The sequence below is a fragment of the Tetrao urogallus genome, assembly GCF_951394365.1.
Source record: "Tetrao urogallus genome assembly, chromosome: 14".
Lineage (NCBI taxonomy): Eukaryota > Metazoa > Chordata > Aves > Galliformes > Phasianidae > Tetrao > Tetrao urogallus.
The window spans coordinates 14,501,385-14,522,769 of NC_136827.1; the positions used below are offsets into that span (position 1 = coordinate 14,501,385).

The 21,385-nt window shown below is 38.9% G+C and overlaps 1 protein-coding gene across 2 annotated transcripts in view; it reads left to right on the forward strand.

Moving 5' to 3' along the window:
* TRPC7 (transient receptor potential cation channel subfamily C member 7) overlaps nucleotides 1–21,385 on the forward strand; it is a gene marked incomplete at both ends in the record, with an annotated part of 56,110 nt that overhangs the window by 15,461 nt on the left and 19,264 nt on the right. For both annotated transcript variants that reach the window (XM_079542345.1, XM_079542346.1), the window contains 3 exons: nucleotides 3,076–3,258; nucleotides 14,200–14,364; nucleotides 17,926–18,142. In XM_079542345.1, the coding sequence (XP_079398471.1) occupies nucleotides 3,076–3,258; nucleotides 14,200–14,364; nucleotides 17,926–18,142 (565 nt within the window). The remainder of the gene's footprint in view (nucleotides 1–3,075; nucleotides 3,259–14,199; nucleotides 14,365–17,925; nucleotides 18,143–21,385) is intronic.

Below are 21,385 nucleotides of genomic sequence, written 5' to 3' on the forward strand. Positions count from 1 at the left end.
TTAGCAAACAGCAGGATTTTCTGTGCTGACCATGAACATCATGGAAACCAGCACAAAATGATGAATGATTTTGTAAGAGGAATCTAGGTTGAAGGCACAGCACTATGAGTGATCCCTGAGGTTTGCCTGAGAAATGCCTCCTGAGAGCAGCGAGCTGCTTTCCAGCCCAGTTACGTATCGATTGGGAAGTATTTTATTATTTCATTCTTACACATCCTGTATCTTGGTTAGACCCTTCTGTTTCTCGTGTGCACTTATAATTAGAGTAAATAATTTTGAACAGAAAAATCATCCATTATGTCTGCAAGTGTACAAAATCAGAAGCAGCACTGGGTTTGCAGGGGATGTGAATAAAGGTGGGTTGTGATGGAGTGTTCCAGCTGGGAGCCTGCCATTTACAGTTGCCTCAGAAGCACTTTTCTAGTTGCTAAGTAAACTGCTTTCCTTAAAGGAAGCAGAAGAAGAAAAATAATGAGAGCTAATACATACTGGCTGTTCAGATGATGTGGAAATGGTGGTGAGAATTACCTGAAACATGCTGGCTAGGAGATAAGCTTGTGAACTTTGTAAACAGTGTACAAATAGGGAATGTTATTACAGTTTAGCAAAGTTCTCACTCTTGTTTCTTTCAAACCTGCTGGGCTAATTAAGTGTCTCCATTACCTGGGGCACTCATGGACTTCTCTCCCAGTTTATACCCCTTTTCAGATCTGCATTTGCAGTCCTTCCCAGCTCCTGCAGTTACTTTCAGGCTGAGGTTTGATTCTGGGTGTCTGTTCTCCCAGTCTGTTTCAGTACAGAGAACATCTTGGCATGGTGGAGATTAAAGCACAGGATTGATTAGAGAGGAGAGCTTTGAATCCTTACAGTACAATCTTTCTCTTACATCTGACACTAGTGCACACTGTTTGGTAACATTCATTCCACAACCCCTATCTCCACAAAATACATGAGTGGTCAATTTAAATGCAAATGTACAGTCATTTTCTGCCTGACCTCCAAGACATTTTATATGTTTGTGTCCTAATTTGGCCTTTTTAAACAAGACTTGGTGTCCCTGTTTCTTCTATGAGCATGCTCCTGCTCTACCAGAGATAAATACCTGCTTGTGGTTACGTTATGTCCCTTTTAATGAAGGTTGGAAGTTCTTGCTGACTTCCATTTTTGAGCACCGTAATTGAAACATGGTGAATGACTGCAGTGCTCAAGAAGGAAATGGGAAACCCAGCCTTCAGCATCTGGCACAAATAGCAGGATGTAACCCTACCAGTTCCTCCTCACAGAAGGTCTTATTTGTAGAATATATCCCTGGCTCTGCTCTCACAAACACCCATCAGAAATGGTATCTTTCACTTTCTGCAAGAATCTCCCATCCTGGCCCTGAAGCACTTTTGAGCTACATGCAACTGATAATTTTGAGAGCAGTCCTGGAGTAGATATCTTGCTTTCCTAAAGACCTCAGGCTGGGAAACCCAAAGCACAGACAGGAATCACACTTTCTACATCACTTCCTTAAGGGGCTAAATGTGAATTCCAGTTCTCATGGAAAATCTTCATGCATGAAACTCCAAGCCTTAGGAGGGAAACTGGAGGCTGGTGATTTCCCAGTTTTGTACACCCATAAAGTGGATGCTTTGTCAACAAACAGTTGTGTGTTTTAAAAGGCAGTGCATTAATGTTGTGTTACCTGGACCTGACTTGGGAAACAGCAGACTTCAACCCATGTGACAGTATAATAACCAAGGTGTGTCTGTGAGAGGGCATCAGATGTAGCCTCAAAAGCCATAGCAAAATTATTAAACCACCTTATTAAAGAAAATATTCATTGTCAGGAGCAACTTGGCTCTGAAGGGCAAAACACCCCTACCACTTCCAAAGAAATCTGGCAACCTCTAAGTGTAACACCATCTTTCAATCAGTGCTGTGCTGTCTAATTAACTAATGTTTGCACTTTTGTTTGAGATCATAGCTTTACAAGGAAGGCTAATATGTTGCTGTGTTTAAATGGTAGAATTAATAATTTAGAAAATATGAGAGTACAAAGTCAGGTTACTCTTATCATATCATCAAAGTCAGGTTTAACTACCTTCTTTTTTAGCTTCTTGCTTAATTAGTTAAGCTGCTGAATTTAATTAACTCATCAAACTTAATTTGAAAAGATCTCTCAAATCAGTAGGAGCTTATCTTATGCTTATTATTTCTATTTGGTTAATGAAATCTTTAATATCACCATTTTGTTAGGATATTAATGGTAGTATTAATCGTGTTCTAATTTACTTCATTTACTCAGATGGTGGCATTTTCTTCATTTAAAGTGCCAGCATGTGAAAATCAATCACAGTTTAAGGCAGTGAAATTGCTCTTCTAGCCAGCTCTCAAGTCAGCTACGTATTATCTCTTTTCCATAAATGTAAATTGGGTTTGCAAGGTGAAGTTATTTCATGGAAGATCATGTTGGGTTTCTGAAGTCCTACATCTTAGAGAAATGTTATGAGGAAATTATCCTCTGGATGCTCTTTTGGAACAGCTTAACCATGTTGCTAGGTAATATATTTGAAACTAAAACTGGTATTACAACTATCTAATTCATTTGAGCACATCTGGGTGTGATGCTGCAGCTTCATGATAGTCTGCCACTCCTTTATATTTATTAAAGAGTTTATTGCAAAAGGCATAAATGGTAAAATTTGATGTAAATTCAAACCCGTTTGTTTGGGTATCTTTTCATTCCTCTAGAAGATATGCACAGAGGAGAGGCCATGCAATTGCTTAAATCAGGATTTGTATACAAATTATTCACCCATTCTGCAGAGAGCTTTTTATTGTGACTTAGGATATGCTGCTGGTAGAAACTTTGCTAATTAGTTGGGAAAGGAGTTCATATAGATTTGTACAAACCTAGTTCTATGCTGGCTGAAACCAAATGCTTCACTGCTGCTATTCCAGCCAGTATGATTTGCAGATGTATCCTTGCTCGCAGTTGCTCCCTCAGGCTGTTTTACTGTTGTAGCTTCAGTCTGAGGCCAGCTCTCAAATGCACAGTTAAATAGCTTGTGTCTCTCTGTTTTTCCTTAGAACGACTACAGGAAGCTATCTATGCAATGCAAGGACTTTGTAGTGGGGGTTCTGGACCTGTGCAGAGACACTGAAGAAGTAGAAGCAATTCTGAATGGAGATGTGAACATACATCTGTGCCCTGAGCATCACCGGCCAAGTCTGAGCAGAATTAAACTGGCGATTAAGTATGAGGTCAAAAAGGTAAGCTGCTTGTTTGGGTGGATACATCTTTGCATGTCAACTAGATACTCACCTGGAAACTCAGTGAGAGATTTTGGTGAGACCAAGGCTGTTCTTTGAGTCCTAGCACTTTGTGGAAATGTTCATTGAATGGAACACTTGATTCTGGCAAATTCTGGTCTGGGTGGTCCTGATTAATTTCTCCTACAATATGCATTGATAGAAACTGGGCTCCTGCAATGGGTTTGGAAGAGCATTCCAAATTTTCAAGCTAACATCTGCTCTCTTTCCCCTTGCACACCCATCAGATGCTTCAGTTGTCCTCTTGACTGTGTCACTCTGCTGCCAGAGACGGTCTTTTCCTGTTATGAAAGCCATTAATTGAAGAGAATCTTAGAGCTCTTATTTGAAATGAATTGCTTTTGTGTAGGAGCACATTGTTTGGAGCTGAGTACTGTTTCCTAGTATGCTGTATATAGCATCTGAGCCCAAGGTTAGTAAGGTGCCTTTCCACAAGCTGGGTCAAGTTCAGCTAGCGAAGCTGTTGCTTTGGTAACAAGGGACCAAATTTGTTCTGATGATCTTTTAGAAAATGAACCCAACGGCAAGGTACTCAGCTCATCACCAAGGAGAAGCCCCACTCACCCGCAGACTGAGAGCTATTGCAGAGCTGGTCAGAACCTCGAGTTCTTTCAGTGTGTGAAGTTTTCTGTGCTATTTTCCTCCTTTATTCTTCTGAGCACTTGTCATCTTCTAGATACCAAAGCCATTACACGGAGCTGAATTGCTGCTGGTAATTGTGCTGCTTTGAGCGCGTTTGTCCTGGCTTAGACTGCCTCAAGGGAGTATTTCCTCAGTTTCTTATATTTTTATAACAGTTGGTTATTTTATGATGTCTGACCACTAATTTAAGGCATCTGTGGTCTGCCATATACAGTTAGTTGTTTTGTTTTATAAATAACTTCATATGCTTGAGAAAGCTAAGCATCCTTTGTGGATCACAACCACTCCTTGCCTACAGATAATAGCTGTTAATTACAGAATATGAACATGAACATTACTCATTGTTGACTCAGTTTAGCACATCTCAGAGCATCCTTTTCATCAGTGTTTGTGTGTAAGGTGAGCATTTAACTGCTAGCTGGAAAGTGAGATAGCTTCATTTGTGGGAGGCAGAGATGTGTTCAGATAAATGGCTTTGGTTATTGGCAGTGGCTTGTGATAATAAGCTGGTATTTATTGCACATGCTGAACAGAGATTGTGTTAGGGTAGCGTAGTAATGATTTCCTTAAGAGAAAATAGGTTTCAGGTACAAATTTTCTATTCAGCTGAGAGACATTTAGGCTCATGTATATGAAACCTGTGCTCTAAAACCTATTCTCATTGTAAAAAAATTATATAATAGAAAGGGATGTGATGAAGAGCGAGTTGCCATAAGTATCTGATAAATTCTTGAACTGGTTCTGTAAGTTCCAGGTCACATTTGCAAAGTTAATGCAATGAAGAGACTACATCTGTGCCTGCTGCCCCTATTACTAAAACCCACCTACCTCTATCATTAGCATCAGCACTCCAATGGTCAGTTCTGCTTCCAGCTCCACAAGCTCCAAATGAGCCAGAGAAATTAAGATATTTAAACTGGGGGGGACAACTGGAATATTTTATTTGTTCCTTCTTGTGAACAGCAAAAAAACCTTAGACAAGGCACCCTCTAGAACTTCACAACAGACTGGAGAAGAGCAAATGTTCAATACTGTAGGCTTATTCACTAAGCTAATATCCAAACTAAATATTTGTATTCAAAGATTCAAGAAATAACTTATTTTTCTTTAAATTTATCTCTACCATTAGCTTCTATATCCACACTTTCTTATTAGGACTCTAAATGTCTATGGCAAGCTTCAGTTGATGAAGGTTTGCAGGAAACAACTTATACTGAAAATTATTTAATATCCATGGTTTTATTGCACAGCTGCTGATGCAATTCCCATTTAATCCCAATTTGTACCCATATGAGAGATTTAGGGATGTAATTAAGGTGAAGTTTGCTGTTTAAGTTATTAGTGCTAATTTTTGTCCTGTCTCAGTATGTTAATTAAGCAATGTCCTTAATTTTGTAGTCATGCCCCTGAATGAGTGACAGTTGCTGGAGGTACGGGCTGCACTTCCCTGCACACAGAGCAACAGAGCAGTGAATTCAGTCATCAAACTCACACTTTTAGCCAGATATACACTATTTCTCACACTTCTTTTATTTTAAGTTCAAATCTCTGCTTGGAAAATCCCTCATTCCAAGGGCAGTTTGGTCTTGAACTGGATGGGAGGCCAGAGCTGTTCACTCATCACACTGAAGGTACCCTGAAAGAGGGACTGAAGCCTTCTTGCATCATCTACCCAGGAACCTGCAGCTGGTAACTTCAGCAGGTTTTGTTCTGAATGATTTTCCTCTGCACTGATGTATTGATCAGAATCCTTTTCTCTTTCCTTTTTTTCCTCCCCTCTTCTTATGTACAAAACCTCAGATGAAATAGAAACTCATTCAAGGAAACGCCAGAGGTTTCAGACTTCAGAGCCTTATCTGTCTCTTTGTACTCTTATTTCTATCTTTTTCCTGAAAAAGCTCTTAATATATGTAAGACACTGCCAAGAAAGCAAGCTTAGGTCTCAGTAACACAATTGAGGTATTTTATATACAGGGGTAGTGAAGAATTAAGACATTTTGCTGCAGGCATTTCACAGCGAGGAAAAAGCTAAAATTGCAGTCATTTATAAAACATCCTCTAAGAACTGTATTACAACTATACCTGAAAGAACTAAACTATCACTTTGTACCCAGAAATTCTTGGAAAACTACACTCAAATACCCTCTGTTCAAGTTCACTGGGGATATTGCTCCCTTCAAATTAAATATCTTAATGATTCGTGATTCCTTGAAAAATTATTACAGCGACTGTTACAATAGGAACAGTTTGTCAAGAGCGAAGTAAACAGTTTTCAAGTGTTTAAGCATTTATAAAGCCCTGGGTGCTTGTCAAGAGAAGGACTTCTAGCCTGTGGCCTGGAATTGTTGCAAACTTATTTTTGTTGCCTCCTGGTATAACCTAGCTGGGCTTTGCATGTGAACCCCAGTAAAGGTCTGGGTTCTTACTGCTCCATCAAAGGGAGGAGGAAGGCAGGGAGCAGTGGAGCCCTGTCGTGGCACAGCAGAGGGCTGGCAGTCTACATCGAAGTGCTCTTCCCAGTGAAATAAAATAGCTGATCCCAATGACTGTACCAGTTTCTCTTCTGTGCTCTCTCACACGGGCTCTGTCAGAACCAGGTTACTTATCCCCAGGCTTGGTGTACTCCAGAAGAGCTTTGATATTTTAAAAGTCCATCTGCCCTGAAGCAGTGAGCCATTCTGTATCTCTGTAGCTGATTAGTAGCATGCTTACAAGGTATAAGGGTTTACTTCACTTTCTTGGATGGGAAACTGCATGAGAGAGTATTTTCTTTAAACAGTTGAACAATCCCTATCAGAAATATAAATATGGTACAGTTTTTCCCTATGTTTGACTTTATTTCTAGTTCATCCATGGTGTCGTTTGCACTTGTGAGGTATAGGAACAGAAGCTGGGGCAGCTCTCCTTTGAATTCTTCCCTCAGACCTCCAGCCCTGAGGAAATGCAGGTTTTCTTGGTGTTCCGCAACAAGAGCATTTAGTAGTGTGTATCACCTTTAGAGAACTCTTCCTATTTTCTGTTCTCATTTTTCTCCATGCTGCTCTGCTCTTTTTTATAACCCTTTAATATTGTCAGGAGAGTTGCATTTTGGCACTTACCTGTAGATGTAAAGCTGTTGCTTCTCTGTAAGAAGTGACGTTCGTTCCCTTCTTTCTCAATGTCAAAAATCATTGCTGCTGTATTCTTTTAATTGCAAACCTTGAATGCCCCTCTCTGTTTTCTCAGTTAGCAGCTCATTTCATAACTTACAAAGCCAGAGCACCCCTCTCTTTCACGAGTTTTAATTAGATTAACAGTAAGACACACAAACTGAGTTTTAAAAAAAAATTAATAAGAGTTAAACAGAACACCAGATGGCTGTGTAAATCCTATTTAATGGAGAACTGGAACAGGAACTTTTCTCATAAATGTATTATTAATAATTAACATATGGAGGATGCTCCAAGCAGAATACTCGTGGCTATATTAGATTATAACTTTTTTCCTGCATTGCTCACAGCTCTCGTCAACTGCTGCAGCAACCTCAGTTTCCCATTCATTTGCTATGAGGATGCAGTTTTGCCCTGTGCTGTGTCTTGTATGCCAGCTGCAGTCCAGGGAGCTCCTTGCTATTGCACGGGACCCCAGTGGCTGCATCCATGAAGCAGGCAAAAGAATCAGCCCTTGCTGTCAAAGTCATGGGAAATCTTCCTAATGGCTCTTTCACCCTCTTTGAAACAGGGTGAAGGTTTGGAATTTCCCATGGGATAAATCCTAAACTTCTCTATCCCTGTGGTCATAGTGTGCACAGATAATGGTTTAAGCAGGGCAAAGCTGTGTTTTACCATCCAAACGTGAGGTCCAGGCAGGAGAACTTCTCATGAAAAAGGTTTTCAGGAAGTTGGCTTTTTGCTTTGCTTTTGTTTAACTCCGGTCATTTTTTTTCAACTACTGAATTTCAGGAATAGCTAATTGAAGTCATTCACTGATGGTTGGGGCCATAGCGGGGGGGTGAGAAGTGTCTCTTGTCTCCATCACCAGAGCCAGCTGAAACTGTAAGAAGGAGATTTTGGTTTTATGTGACAGTAGAAATACCCTGGTCATTCTGGACTCTTACTTTCATCCATGTAATTTTCCCTGTACTTTTACTTGTGTTTTACAGATTTTTAAGTGATAGGGAAGGAGTTACTTTCCTTCCTTACGGAAACAATTTTATGTCTCTATTTCATTAGCAAGGTTCCTTCCTCCCACTAAATCTGTGGCTCTGATGATATCCATTTGCCCAGATGTTTTAATTTCTTTTCCAGGATGAATCTCATTTTGTTATTTCCTGCCCATAAATTCATCCTCTCAAGGCTCAAATGAATCATATCTCCATCCTGAGTGGTGTTTGCAATATTCCCAATTTACAGTAATATGCAGACTTAATTATTTTCATTTGCAAAGTGCCTCAGGGTCTTAGATGTCCATGAAGGCATTGATGAGAGAGCAGAGGAACGCATCAAATCTTTTGCATGTGTTTCCATCATAGATAAAAGAATTAAAAAATTACCTTTATTAATATTAAAATTCTGTTAGAAAAGAACAATTAAGATTGTGTGCTATAAACCTGACCTTGTGTGCCCCCAATTCTGGCTTCATTTATCTCCCCACAGGCAGTTCACCTGCTAACGTCTTTGGGACAGAAAGTCAGATGGGGATTAGTACAAACTCTCAAAATAAGAAGAGGATTCAGTATTTCAAATTGAAGGCAGTTTCTAAATCTTGTTCCAATTTGAGCATTTCCACGAGTAGTGACCCAAGCTGCACCTCTTCTATGCAGTATTCTTGTCACATATGCCTGTGGATATCCAGATTTAATAACTTTTTTGAACCGTCTACTTCATGGTGAGGGGACTTACCCTACCAGAGAGTCTCTCCATCAACTCTGGGAGTGAAACTCGCTGTGTTGGAGGTATTAGAATTTGAGCACTGCATCAGCAGTGTATCAATCTTTCCTTGTCATTTGGAAAAGAGTTGACTGGTTCTCTTGAGAGAAGAGGTTATAGCATTTTATAACTATGCCCACTGTGGTCATTTTCTATATAGGCACCCAAGGGAATTTGTTCTTCGATAGCTTTTTTTTCTAGCGTGCTTTCGGATGAATAGGTAAATCAGGATTTCCATGTGGTTCTGATTCTGTAGAGATATGAGAAACCTGGAATGCTGGAGGCTGGGACTTTCACTTCATTTGCTTGTGCGATAAATAGACTTATTTATGCATGTGAAACAAGAAACTTAGCATTAGCAACGAATCTCTTCATAAAACATCCAGCATATTGGAATATGGAACTGGAGATTCCTCAGAAACACCTCTGAACTCGTTACCCTGTAGGGAAAAAAAAATGTTTAGCACAAAAAAGATTCCCTGCTCTTGAATAAAGGAAGTGAAATTGAAAATAAACTATGGAGAGGTTTAAATTAAAGAATGTCTTTAAACACCACATTTTCTAGTTTTATACCTCAAATACAGCACTTAATTTTAAAAAGCATGGACTGAAAATATAAGTGAGAACAATAACAATGAAATCTTCCTCCATTGCTAAAAGGATTATTAACTTTGTGTTTTTCACTCGGCACTGAAGATTATTTCTGTCAGCAGGAGAATTGCAATTGAAATGGTCCTGGCAGCTTTATTTACACCATTATTTTTGTTTTCTATTAGACTAATTTGTTTTTATTTGGCTTTATTTTGTGTCTGTTTAATGTTTTCTGCCTAGTCAAACCCAGTTTCCATTTGCATTGCTCATTCTAATGGGACTATGCTGTCTCCTCTATAGCTGTGCACTGCATAGATGCTTTGGGCCGTTATGCCAGCACTGGGCTGTCCTTCACTACCTTAGCTCTACTACTTGTCAGACTACTGCAGAGTGCCATCCCAATCCCATTAATGTGCTCACTGATTTAGCAGAGAGCAGAAAATCTATCCCAAATGTCATGCTTGTTTTTATAGGGCAGACTGAGTTGCATGAAAGGTGTGTGGTTGCAAACAGTAGCTATGTTAAGGTTTAAAGTGCTAAAAGTCAGGATTTGGGATTAGGTAACTCGAGTTAATCAGCAAATGGATCCAGACACTGGGTTTCCATAACATTTATAATATGTGAATGTCTTGGGATTTGATGCAAGCGTGTATTTCCCCGCTCTCAAATTGCTCTAATAAGTTTTCTTAGTTAAGAAGGTCCATGTAAGAGGTTTTCCAAAAGGCATATTTTATTACTAACACCATATTGACTACTTTTATTGTATCTCTTTAAAGTAACTGTGACTGAAGCAGCACAATTAATTTTTATTTTGTTCTGATAGTTCTAGGTCATTTGGGCTCTGACTGCAAATAAAAACCTTCTCTCTTTACTCTAAGGTTTATACCTGTTTGACTTGATACCAGATCTGAATGTACACTCAGGCAGTCATAAAAAAAAAATCATCTGCAGGAAGAGTGAGATCCTCATGAATATTTGTGATACCATTAGGCAGTCAAATCGACCCCAAGGAGAGAGGAAAAGCTGCAGCAATCCTCAGGGCTGAGATGTTGCCTTGCTTCGTGTTCTATCTGCAGCAACTGCAGCAGCCCATGTAGAGTTAGTTGATTTCCTATGGTCAGATCCCTTTGGTGTTATCTGCTGAGTTTTCTTTCACCCGAGTTGAACAGGGACTCATTAAATTATTTTTTGCTCTTAGGTGGAGGAATTGGGACTGGCTGGTGTGCTTATCACTGTAAGGCTATTCTGGTGCAAATGGTTTTAAAAATGTGGTCTGTGGCCATGGGTAGAGTTACAGGTAACTGAAGTGTGTCTGTCTGGCAAAGAGGATAGCATCCCTTAGCATGGATATTTACACTGGAACTTCACTTATTATTTGTAATGAATAAATAAGATGGCAATGATGAGTCCAAGTAATTTCCAATCTTTCTTAGACTTTCTACAGCTTTACTTACTTTATCAGGCCCAATTAGGCCAATGAAGATCCCACCACATTTACCCTCTGACAACTTCATTTGTTGTAATTTAACAGCGCAAGTGTTGCAAAAAGCAAATTCTTTTTCCCACTCTGGATCATGAAATTCAGTTATCCTCTCCTGCTTTAAGGTCTCTCATAACAATTTCTTCAAAACTAAGCACTGTTTGCTCACTTCAAGGTTCAGAGAACACAGTGTAACATGAAGAGAAGGTTTATGTGTGTCTGTATTGGCATTTTCTTCAACTGTGTGTTTCCTAGCAAGCTTCAGTAATTTTGTCTTAGTTACTTCATGCCCTGTTCTGCATTGGTGAAACAGCTCTGTAAGCGGAGGGGTGTTTTTTTGCCAGATCAAAAACCTTTCACATATTTCTCAAAAAAATTTTCCAGGATTTCCAGGGGCAATGTGGAAAATTGTTGTCCACTATCTAGAGCGATCTCTGAAACATCCCCTTCTTTTGGACTCTTTCAGTTCTCACCAGAGGCTTTGAGGATGTTGTTTTCCATATTTTAAGTCAACTTTCACTGAGAGTTTACTCCTCTGTAGCACAGATAGCTTTTGGAGCTGTCAGTACTGTCGTGTCTTTCAGAAGCTCTCAAAAATGCCACTTGATTATTTAAATAGTTTCTTCATGCTGGCAAGTAATTTTTTTTAAAGCCTTTTTAACTTAAAAATATACATGTACCCCATAGGTTGGAGAGGAGTGTTGTTTGTATGAATTAATAATAAAATATGCATAGTGTAAGATAAAACCATGACCATCTTTTGGTCTGTGTGTGGTATGGGATCAGAAAAGCTGCTGCAGCCATTTCTGAGTGTGGAAACACTGCAAAGCATTTTCTGTGTTTATAATGCTAAGGAAAATATTAGTGCAATATCTAATTTGATGTCTGTGGCCATTCTCTGAGAAGAGAGAAAGTTAAATAGCTCTTACATGTCTTTGAAAATCTAAGATCAGTTTCTGATGTTTTGGGTTGAGAGAAGGCTGATGTTGTCCAATGGTTGCTGTGTATTTCATTAACATATGACAAAGCATATGTAATGAAAAACTGTACTGCTTTTTGTAAGCAAATAACAGATCAAAATCTGTTCACGCTCTTGTCCATCTTATTCTGATTTTTTCTTTATTTTTATAAGAATCAGACTGAGATGATTACCATCAAAGCTTTATGCCACACTATCGTTTCTTTATTGTCTTGTACAAAACACGTTATTCCCATGAATTTGGCTTTATGGCAATCCCTTCTCCATTTCCCTGTATCTGTACTTTCATTCTAGCTGTTCCCAGACAGAGTGAAACAATGAGCATCTTACAATGTCTCGTGAATTCTCTGAAATGCCAACCAGCAGAAGTCTTTGACTGCCTGATTGCCAAGGGCAACTGGATCTCTTTGAATCAATTCTCCTAATATGTGAATGATGACGGGTGGGAGGAAGCCAGGAAGCCTGGCTGGTGCTTGGTCCTGTTGTTGCAGAAGTCTGCATGTCTACCACTGCATCTTTCCTTTCCATGAGCCATTAAAGCTGATGTTGATTTCATCCCATCTAAAAAAGGAAAAAGGGAAAGAAAAAAAAAAACTTATGAGGGGAATCAGTTCCTTCCATGGTTTTCGGCTGTTTGCCAGAAGGGTAATTAGCCTGAGCAATCTTTCACTGTAGTACTGTTGTTATTAGTTTAACCTTAAACTCTAAGTGCTTGTATGATTAGGACTGATGGTTTATAATATATCTTTTGCAAGAACTTTTTCTGGGAGGGAGAAACAACTTGAAAGCATAGCAAGTTGTTCATATTTCTAGGAAATATTCCTCAAGATGGAAGAGGCTAAAAGTACCTATCAGATTCCTTCACCCCAAAAGGTTTAGTCACAAAAGATAGTTTTTCTTTTCTTTTTCTTTTCGAGAAATGTAGCCTCCCCGCTGCCCCAAAGCCTAATTCATCTGAAGAAGTGTGTTTTAAATGGTTGCTAATGTGCTGTTAAAGATGGAATTGCACTATTCCACAGCCATCCCAATTACCACGCTACCATATTTCACTCTGTGCTAGCAATGAAGTGGGCATTAAAAATCACAGTAACCATTTTGTTATTGTACCATCGTCTAGAGAAAGGTCCATTATATGTTTGATGTGATCATTTTGTCAAAGACAATGAAGATCAAAGCACAGTAGGAACTTGTAGCATCTGCTTTTCTCCTCTCTCTCTCTCTCTAGCCTTTCCCCTTCTGTCTACCTCCAGAAAATTCTGCTTTTTGAAATAGTGGAGGATTTTGCCTTTCCCTTCTCAGCATATTTAGTCACCCACCAAACCCATAAATGAAACGTTCAGTTATCTGAATGCAATTAGCCACATATCTATTTTTCATCTTTTCTTTCAGTTATTTTGCCTTTTAATTATCTCTCTTTGTTATTAAAAACAGTCACATGCTAAATTCAATCACTCTGATGAACAATATGAAATAAAGAAGTTCAATCTTTTATAATAATGCTCTTCTGTGGGATCCAGTGATGCTGTGATTTTTTTTTTTCACCATTAAGAAATTGCCCTTTTCAGTTGTCTGTTGCTCACCTTTTCTTTTTCTCCTGAACAATAAACTGAAGAACCTCAGTTGTAAGATACAAAATTTTGTACTTTCTGTTCCAGAGCACTTCCTTCTGCTTCTAAATTTGTTGTTTCTCTGATCACTAAAGAATGAGCCATCATTTTTGAAAGATAATCTGAGATAAAGCATTTAAAGTTGCTCACTGCAAAATACCAGCCAGACTTCTTACAGTTTACAGGAGGAGAACCATGCAGAATGGTTCACTTTGGGTCAATATGCAACAAATATAAACAGTATTACATTGGTGTTGTGTTGAGCTACTCCTTCAATGGCCTCCTATGGCTTTAGCCATTTATCAGAGATTTTTTTCAGCTTCTAGCATCAAAGTACCTCTCTGCTTCTTTTCTGTATCTCAGCTTGGACTGTCTGAGCTACAGACCCTGACCCCAAAGAAGTGCTTTGTCCTTACTGTTTACTGTTAATGCATTGGGTTTTGGCCTGATAAAACCTTTATCTAGAGAGAAGACCAAAACTGAAACTCATTCTGCCAGTAGGTGGGGACTTGGGGAGGTTAGTCTGCAGTTCTGTTTTTTGACACCAAAAGCTATGTTGGATGACAAAGACATGTCCTGTGTTTTTCTGTTGGATGCATTCAGCAAATTGCTTGCCAAAAATCTCATTCTCTTCAGACGATGCTGCTAATATTCCTTTTCCTGTTTCTCTTACAGTTTGTTGCTCACCCTAACTGCCAGCAGCAGCTGCTCACCATGTGGTATGAAAACCTCTCAGGCTTACGACAGCAATCCATAGCTGTGAAGTTCCTGGCTGTCTTTGGGGTTTCCATAGGCCTGCCCTTCCTTGCCATAGCCTACTGGATTGCTCCCTGCAGCAAGGTAAGGACTTCCAATGGTTCACGTTGTTCACTCTGATACTTAGACTCCTATTCTTTTTCTGTAGTTGCTGTAAGTTCCTCACTTCTTCTGGACTCCTTTCTTCCCTTTTCTCCATCTTTTTAATCTTGTATTTTCAGTTATAGCGAAGCATTACTGTGGCACGTGTACCTGAAACTGGCAAGACACAGGGGACAGCTTAGGGTTGCAGAGAAGGCTATAATTAATCAAGCAATCTTTATGGTTTTGAGGGAAAAGATGATGAAATTTGGAAAATTTCCGTATTCCTAAATATGGCTGTGCTCTGTCTCAAAGCATCCAGTGGAGCAGGAGTGTTTTGCCAAGGCTTAGAGATCGCAGGACTAGGGCCAACCGCTGGCCTGTGTACAAGCTTGAGCTCTGTAAGCAGACTTCCATCCTGATGGAGACGGCTCAAATGAGTGGAGATAAATAGATGTGTGGCTGACTGATAAATAGCTTTTTTTCACTACTCTTACTGAAGGAAAAAGAGGTGGCAAGGGAGAAATTTATTTCACGTTCAGCAACATCATCCTTACAAGGTAGACTGTTTAGATTGTTCTCAGCAAGAGGATTATCAAAGGTACTTAAGTCTGATAGAGAAGACCCCTGGCACTGGTAATTTACTCTGTCTTGAAAGCAGCTTCTCATGTTTCATTTAAAAATCCAGCAAGGAATTGTCTAAATTTGCCAAACCCAAGAAATTATAGATCTGTGGGTGGATGTTAAGGAAACACTGTAACTTAAAAGATTTATCTGTAAGTAAAACTAGATAAACCTTTTGAAAACAGTCTTCCAGGGCATCCAAGATGATAAAACATTTTTAAGGCTTACAGTCCTACAAAACAAGTACTTTCTCTTTGAGTGCTTGAGAATGCAACTTCATTTTGTTTAGATAGGTATCAAAATGTGAGCCCGTAGATCTTATGAATACTGGCCAGGACTCCAGAGTTCCCCATGGAGAAGTGCGTGTGAAACCAGGGCTGTGCTGTGGGTGGTTTGGGTTAGGTGACAGTGGGAATTCATGTGGAGGTAATGTTGACTCCTTTGTGTCGGAACTCAGTCTAGCAGGGATTTATGAAGCTGTTTAATTTTCTTCACCTCTGTTGAATGTGCTGGGAGCTGGCACACCGGTCAACAGCAATGTTTTTGGTGTATTCCCAGAACTGCAGGCTTTGTGTTTGAATACATAAGTAGGTGGGGGAAAAGGTTAGACTAGAAATAAGCAGAGAATTTAAATGAAAAGCATAAAACCAACTGGGCAAAAAAACTCACTCAAAACCTTGAAATAAATTGCAGGATAAAGAAGAAATAACTGAGAAAGGTATTTGGTCTTTAAATTCATGAGGTAGGCATATTAAAATTTAAAATAATAAAAAAATTGAAATATGGAACAGCACAATTTTCCCTTAAATTTTCTTTTTTTTTGTGTGATTTTTTTTGTTACACAAAATCTTTTGTGCATTCCCATTTTTCAATGTCCTGTTTTTGTAGTGTTTTTTTTTTTTTTTTCTGAAAGAGAGAATATAGCCTTCTATCCTAAAGTCAAATTGGAAGTTATTTCAAGAATTGTCTTTCAACAAATGGTTTTCCATCAGTCAGAACAATGCAGTCTTGATCTTTGGTTTTTCTGGATGTTTTCCTTTGCAGTTAAGCTATATTTTCTACAATATGTGTCGTGCTTCTGCTATGAGCGTAGTACTGAGAATAGAGAAGACCTTTTCTTTTTTGCAGTTTCTATCTTTATTAGTTCCTATCTCATGGAATTAAGATTAATTTGCATTTGGAAAACTGTTTAACTCTCACCCTTTATATACTTTCTTTTTCACCTGTCTGTAGGCTTTGTTATTTTCCTATGATGCAGATAAGATTTCAAGTCATGAAATGAGATATTCTCTTAAGAATGAAGCTTTGTATTGGCACACTGTCAGCATTTCTGTCATCCTAACAGCAGCAGTCAGGCATTTCCCTGCAGTCTGCATGTGATGTAAGATGAAATTTTGATTTAATAAAGAAGTTGATACATTCAAGAATGACACACCTGGAGTTTAACAGTATCGCGGTGCATGGAAAAGATATCTTAATGTCATAGTGCATTATGCTGAGTGGAGGAATTGCTTTAATCTCAAGTCTCTCTTTTTCTGAGTTCCTACAGACAAGAGAAAACGTCTAATTTTTCAAAAACAATTCAGGCTTCAGAAGAAAGTGCTTCTTTTAGTGAATTGAGAGTGGGAATGGGCCGTGCATAGGCTGCAAATGCACTTAGAATCTATATTCACAGCTGTCAAAATTTGCTCTTTAAAAGCTCTTCCAGGCTGATCACATAAAGAAATAATTGGGGTTGTTACTGTATGGGACATCTACACTGGAAACATAAGGTGGTCTGCTACAAGTGTGAATCTAGTCAACACCTGCCATAAATACCTGCTGAGAGCTAACATGCACCACACAAGGTTTTGAAGCAGATGAGTGAACCACTGTCATCAGTGTTGGGATTGTTTTTAATTAATTTCATTTAATCAGAAGACCTCCTACATCTGCCATAACGTTCCTAGCAAAGAGTAAGGAAACTTGGACTTTGAGTCAGGGCAATATTCACTTTCCTAAACACATACTTATGTATCTTGGTAAGAAGTAAACTTGCTAATAAGAGCTCTTGAATAGAATAGGTTGTGTTAGAAAGACTTTCTGATACTTAGAAACATACAAATTTTCCAATAATTTATGGCATAGACAGAACGGAATATCCTGGTTTTGACACTTTAAAATTTCAAGAAGAGGTCATAAACAGGCTCTATTTATGTTTATGTTAGACCTGAATAGCCCTGCTTTTAAAGAGTCCTTTTGCTGCAATAGCAAGAGACTTGCATTCCATTGAAAAGCTCTTTAACCAAGGCTGTTGATGGAGCTAAATAAGGAAACAAGGAATTTCTCTCTTTAGTCCTTTTTCACGTTTCTTATGAGACGTTATGAGCAAGAAGGTAGATATTAAGAAAATTTTGAGCATGTCCTGTTATCGGGAGAAATTAATCAGTGTGTAATACACTGCAAAAAAAAAAATCCCATGTGCTTTGAGGTTGTTCTGGAAAGTGCAAGTAGCACTTGCACTGCTGTGTATTGACATCTCCCTGGAATAATGGTTACTTAGGCCACAGAAAATGAAAAAAGTGTTATTTAAACTGATTAGGAATAAAGTTTTTTTTTAAAAGAATAGAAGAAATGCTGGTTGTAATGGAGAGGTCTTGGCTCAGATCATGGCTGCGCTTATTCTTGGCTTATTTTATTGGCATAAGTCCATATGTTCTAGGGGGTGAATCAACAGATTTTGTGCTAATTTTAAGAGAAGACTTCCATATAAAGGTACATGAAGACTATTACAAAGGAATGGCATTTCCTACACATTGCTAATGAACCAAAAATTCGGAATTAATAAAAGATTCTAATATATTACTGCAGGGTTAGATAACATATGTGGGTGAATGGGAGAAACGATACTGACATGCACAGAAGAAGGCAAAAAATCTTATCTTGTGTGTTTCATTTCAGTTGGGACGGACCCTCCGAAGTCCTTTCATGAAGTTTGTGGCACACGCTGTTTCTTTCACAATCTTCCTTGGACTGTTAGTAGTGAACGCTTCGGATCGGTTTGAAGGAGTAAAAAATCTTCCCAACGAAACCATCACAGATCATCCCAAACAAATATTTAGAGTCAAAACAACTCAGTTCTCGTGGACAGAATTGCTGATCATGAAGTGGGTATTGGGTAAGCAAAAACAAACCATTTGAAGTCCTTGAGGGAGATTAAAACTTAACTAACATAGCATGGTAGGCAGGGATATCACAAAGGGGGGGAGGGGAGGAGAAATAATCTTAAAAAAAAGATGAAGTTAAATTTCAGGCTGATTAAGGTATTCTGATTAAAACATAATCAGAAAAGACTTTTATTTTGGTTTTGAAAACATTGAGTGGTTCTCAGCAAATTCCAACTTTGCTGTTTTTTCCATTTTCTGGGGTAATTTCCAGAAGCTGTGTGTTTACTGGGGTTTTTTTAATCACTGAATCTTAAAGAATGTAGTATTCTATGCAGTCAGAGTAACTTACAGCTTCTCTGAGTAGGGAAAAAAGTGTCCCCTTTGGGACGTGAACAACCAGCCTCTTTTATTACCTTGCTATGGCATCTTATTATAACCCACAAGACCTTGGTTACCTCATCTGTAAATTGGGTGTGTGTTGCTGTTTGCTTCTTGGAAAAGAACTCTGAGATCAGGTGATGAAAGTTGTTGGATAAATAAGAGCTGGATTTTGTCAAGTTTGTAGTATGAAACTGCTACTGGTGGGATAACTTTTTAAAAAAGAAATGAAGTTGCCTAAAATTTATAAAGCACAGATTCATTTGGATGAACCCTTTGAGTGCAAAACTGTGTCACATGCACAAGTTAAACTGCGTGGGGATTTTTTAGCAGATTCGGATGTATTACTTTTGCTGGCACGATTTATTCCTGGCAGGTCAGCTTCTTTGAACCACTAATCTCGACAAACTCAGAAAGATTTATTGGGAAATTGATCTTATCGACTCTGCAGAATCTTTATCTACCTCTCCTGTATTTATTTTTACTTTTCACCAGGATTTTTATTATTTTCTTGCAGTAGGACAAACAACGTCACGCTTCTATAAGTACTGATGGCATTAAATCCCTCTGAAGAATAGAATAGGGCTGCTCTATCTGATGACTTCCCGACCGCCATTTCTTTGTTCCTGTCCCCACAATAAGTGAAGTCCCATACAGGATATTAGACAAGGAAAAAAGCCTGAATAGATGCCAGACTGGATAGAATAAGAGATATTTATAAAATGATATTAAAGCAGTTGGACAAGATGATTAGATTTTAGCCTAGGTATTCTTTTCTCATAGGCAGAAGGTATCTGCCTGCCTGGAGAGTTCCTGAGAGATGAAGAAGAAAACTTTTCATTTAAAAGCAAAGGTTTTCGCTTTCCTGGGAGAAGGAAAGTGATTCATTGTACAGATTTCTGAATATAATGAGATTTTCTAATGACTGCCTACATCAGCACTGACAGTCTTCTCCAGCCATTTTGTCTGTCTGCCTACAGTAGAGCTTCAAATAATGTTTCAGCTATACTAATGTGAAATTTCAGTGCGTATAGACTGTGGGCAGCTGGTCTGGGGCTTTGGAATTTATTGGGCCACGTATGGACTGCCAACTTTATCAACTGTCAATGTGTAGAGATCACGTTGGATGCTCAGTTGTTGAGTGCAAGAATTTTGTAGATATTGCAAGTATACATCTAGAGATGTAAATATAATTAAATGGAATGCTATAGCCAAATATCACAGGCAAAGACAGCAAGAAATGCTTTGTAAAGACAGAAATGTAAATAGATAGTAAGTATATGCTGAAGTGTAGTAAATCTCTTATGTACTAAAAATACATGGCTGTATTTAATCTTGCTTGGTAATGTCTGTAGCTGCTCTCTCCAGTCTCAAAAGCATCGATGATTACCTACATTTCAATTCATAACACAATCAAAAACTGAAATCTTATTTATTCTTAGTTTTAAAGCACATTCGTCCTGTTTTTGTACCTTCTATTTTCTTATTCATACTATGGCATCAATGATCAATGCTGATGACACCTTACTTGTTTCAACTGTAGCAGGCTGTTTTTGAGTAATTAGTTTACAGGTCCCTGATCTTGATTCTCTTGGAGGGGGAGGAAATTGGCTAAGTTACCTGGTTGTCAACAAAAATATTGCAACAGATGTTCAGAATAGCATTATTTGAGAATAATGTGACACTTTAACATGGCATATTGTGGCCAAGAGTGAGTAAAACCTGTGATAACACCGCCTGCAAATAATCTCTCTGGAGGTATGAAAATTGATAAATATATATATATATATATATATATATAATTCGGTTTTTTTTTAAGGAAAAACTACTGGTGCAAGAACAACAGGCTGCTGTTAGACAAAAAGATCCCATTGCCATATCTAGCTCCCAGCTGTTTGTAAGGGAGGCGAGTAGTGGAGTAAACTAAGTGGAGACAACAACTTTCAGCCAGGCAAGCACTTTATTCCCCTCCAAAATCCATACCAGAGAGGCTCTATTGTCCATTAGCCTGCAGTTCTGAAATGGCTGTAAAGGATTATCAGATCAGTCAGGTAGTATTAGTAGCCCATTCAACGTCCCTGTGAAGAGCCAGATAAGCAATAGCATTTTTAGATGGGAAAATACTGTTTTGTTCTCACTCCTCTTGGTTACAAATGAGCATTCAAGAGCTGCTGATGGCAAACTCAGTGCAGAGAAATACAGTGATGTTCTCATACAAGAACTTGCCACTTAGCCTTAGAGTGCTGGGCACTGCACATTAGACTCATACACCTCAGGTGTTTGTGCCCCTTGCCTACCTTTTACCCTGCATCCGGATCTTCCCACCTCTTGCATGAGGAAGGCTGGGATTTTCTATGTGAGAAATGTGCCCCAAATGCTCACTAAAAGTAGGGAGGTTCTATTTAGAGAGACAATTTCCCCCTTGTGAAAGCAGCAGAGCAAGCAGTGGAACTCTGGATGGGCACAATCTAAGCACAGCCTTCTCTGCTAATCCTGCAGCCTTTGAGAAGGCTCGAAGTAGGTTCTCCAACATTAGCTGTTCATGATTTATGTATCAGGACGGTGGATATAAAAATCTGACAAACTGTTCCTTTTCGTGCACAGGTGGTGAACAGCACGCCTTGTGTATTTCCATTTTTCTCCTAACCAGGCTGTGCGTGTAGCTTGGTTCTCCTTCCCCTCCTGGAACCAGGAGTGCCCATCAAGGTGACATTTCCAATTATCCTCACTGTGGGACAGCAGGCACCTCCAGGAACTGGGAAGCAGAAGCTGCTCATAACCATCTCTCCATCATCAAATTCATGGAACTCACCTCTCCCAGAGCCATCAAGGGCCTCAGAAATATTGCAATGAAATGCTGTTGTACTCAGGGAAAT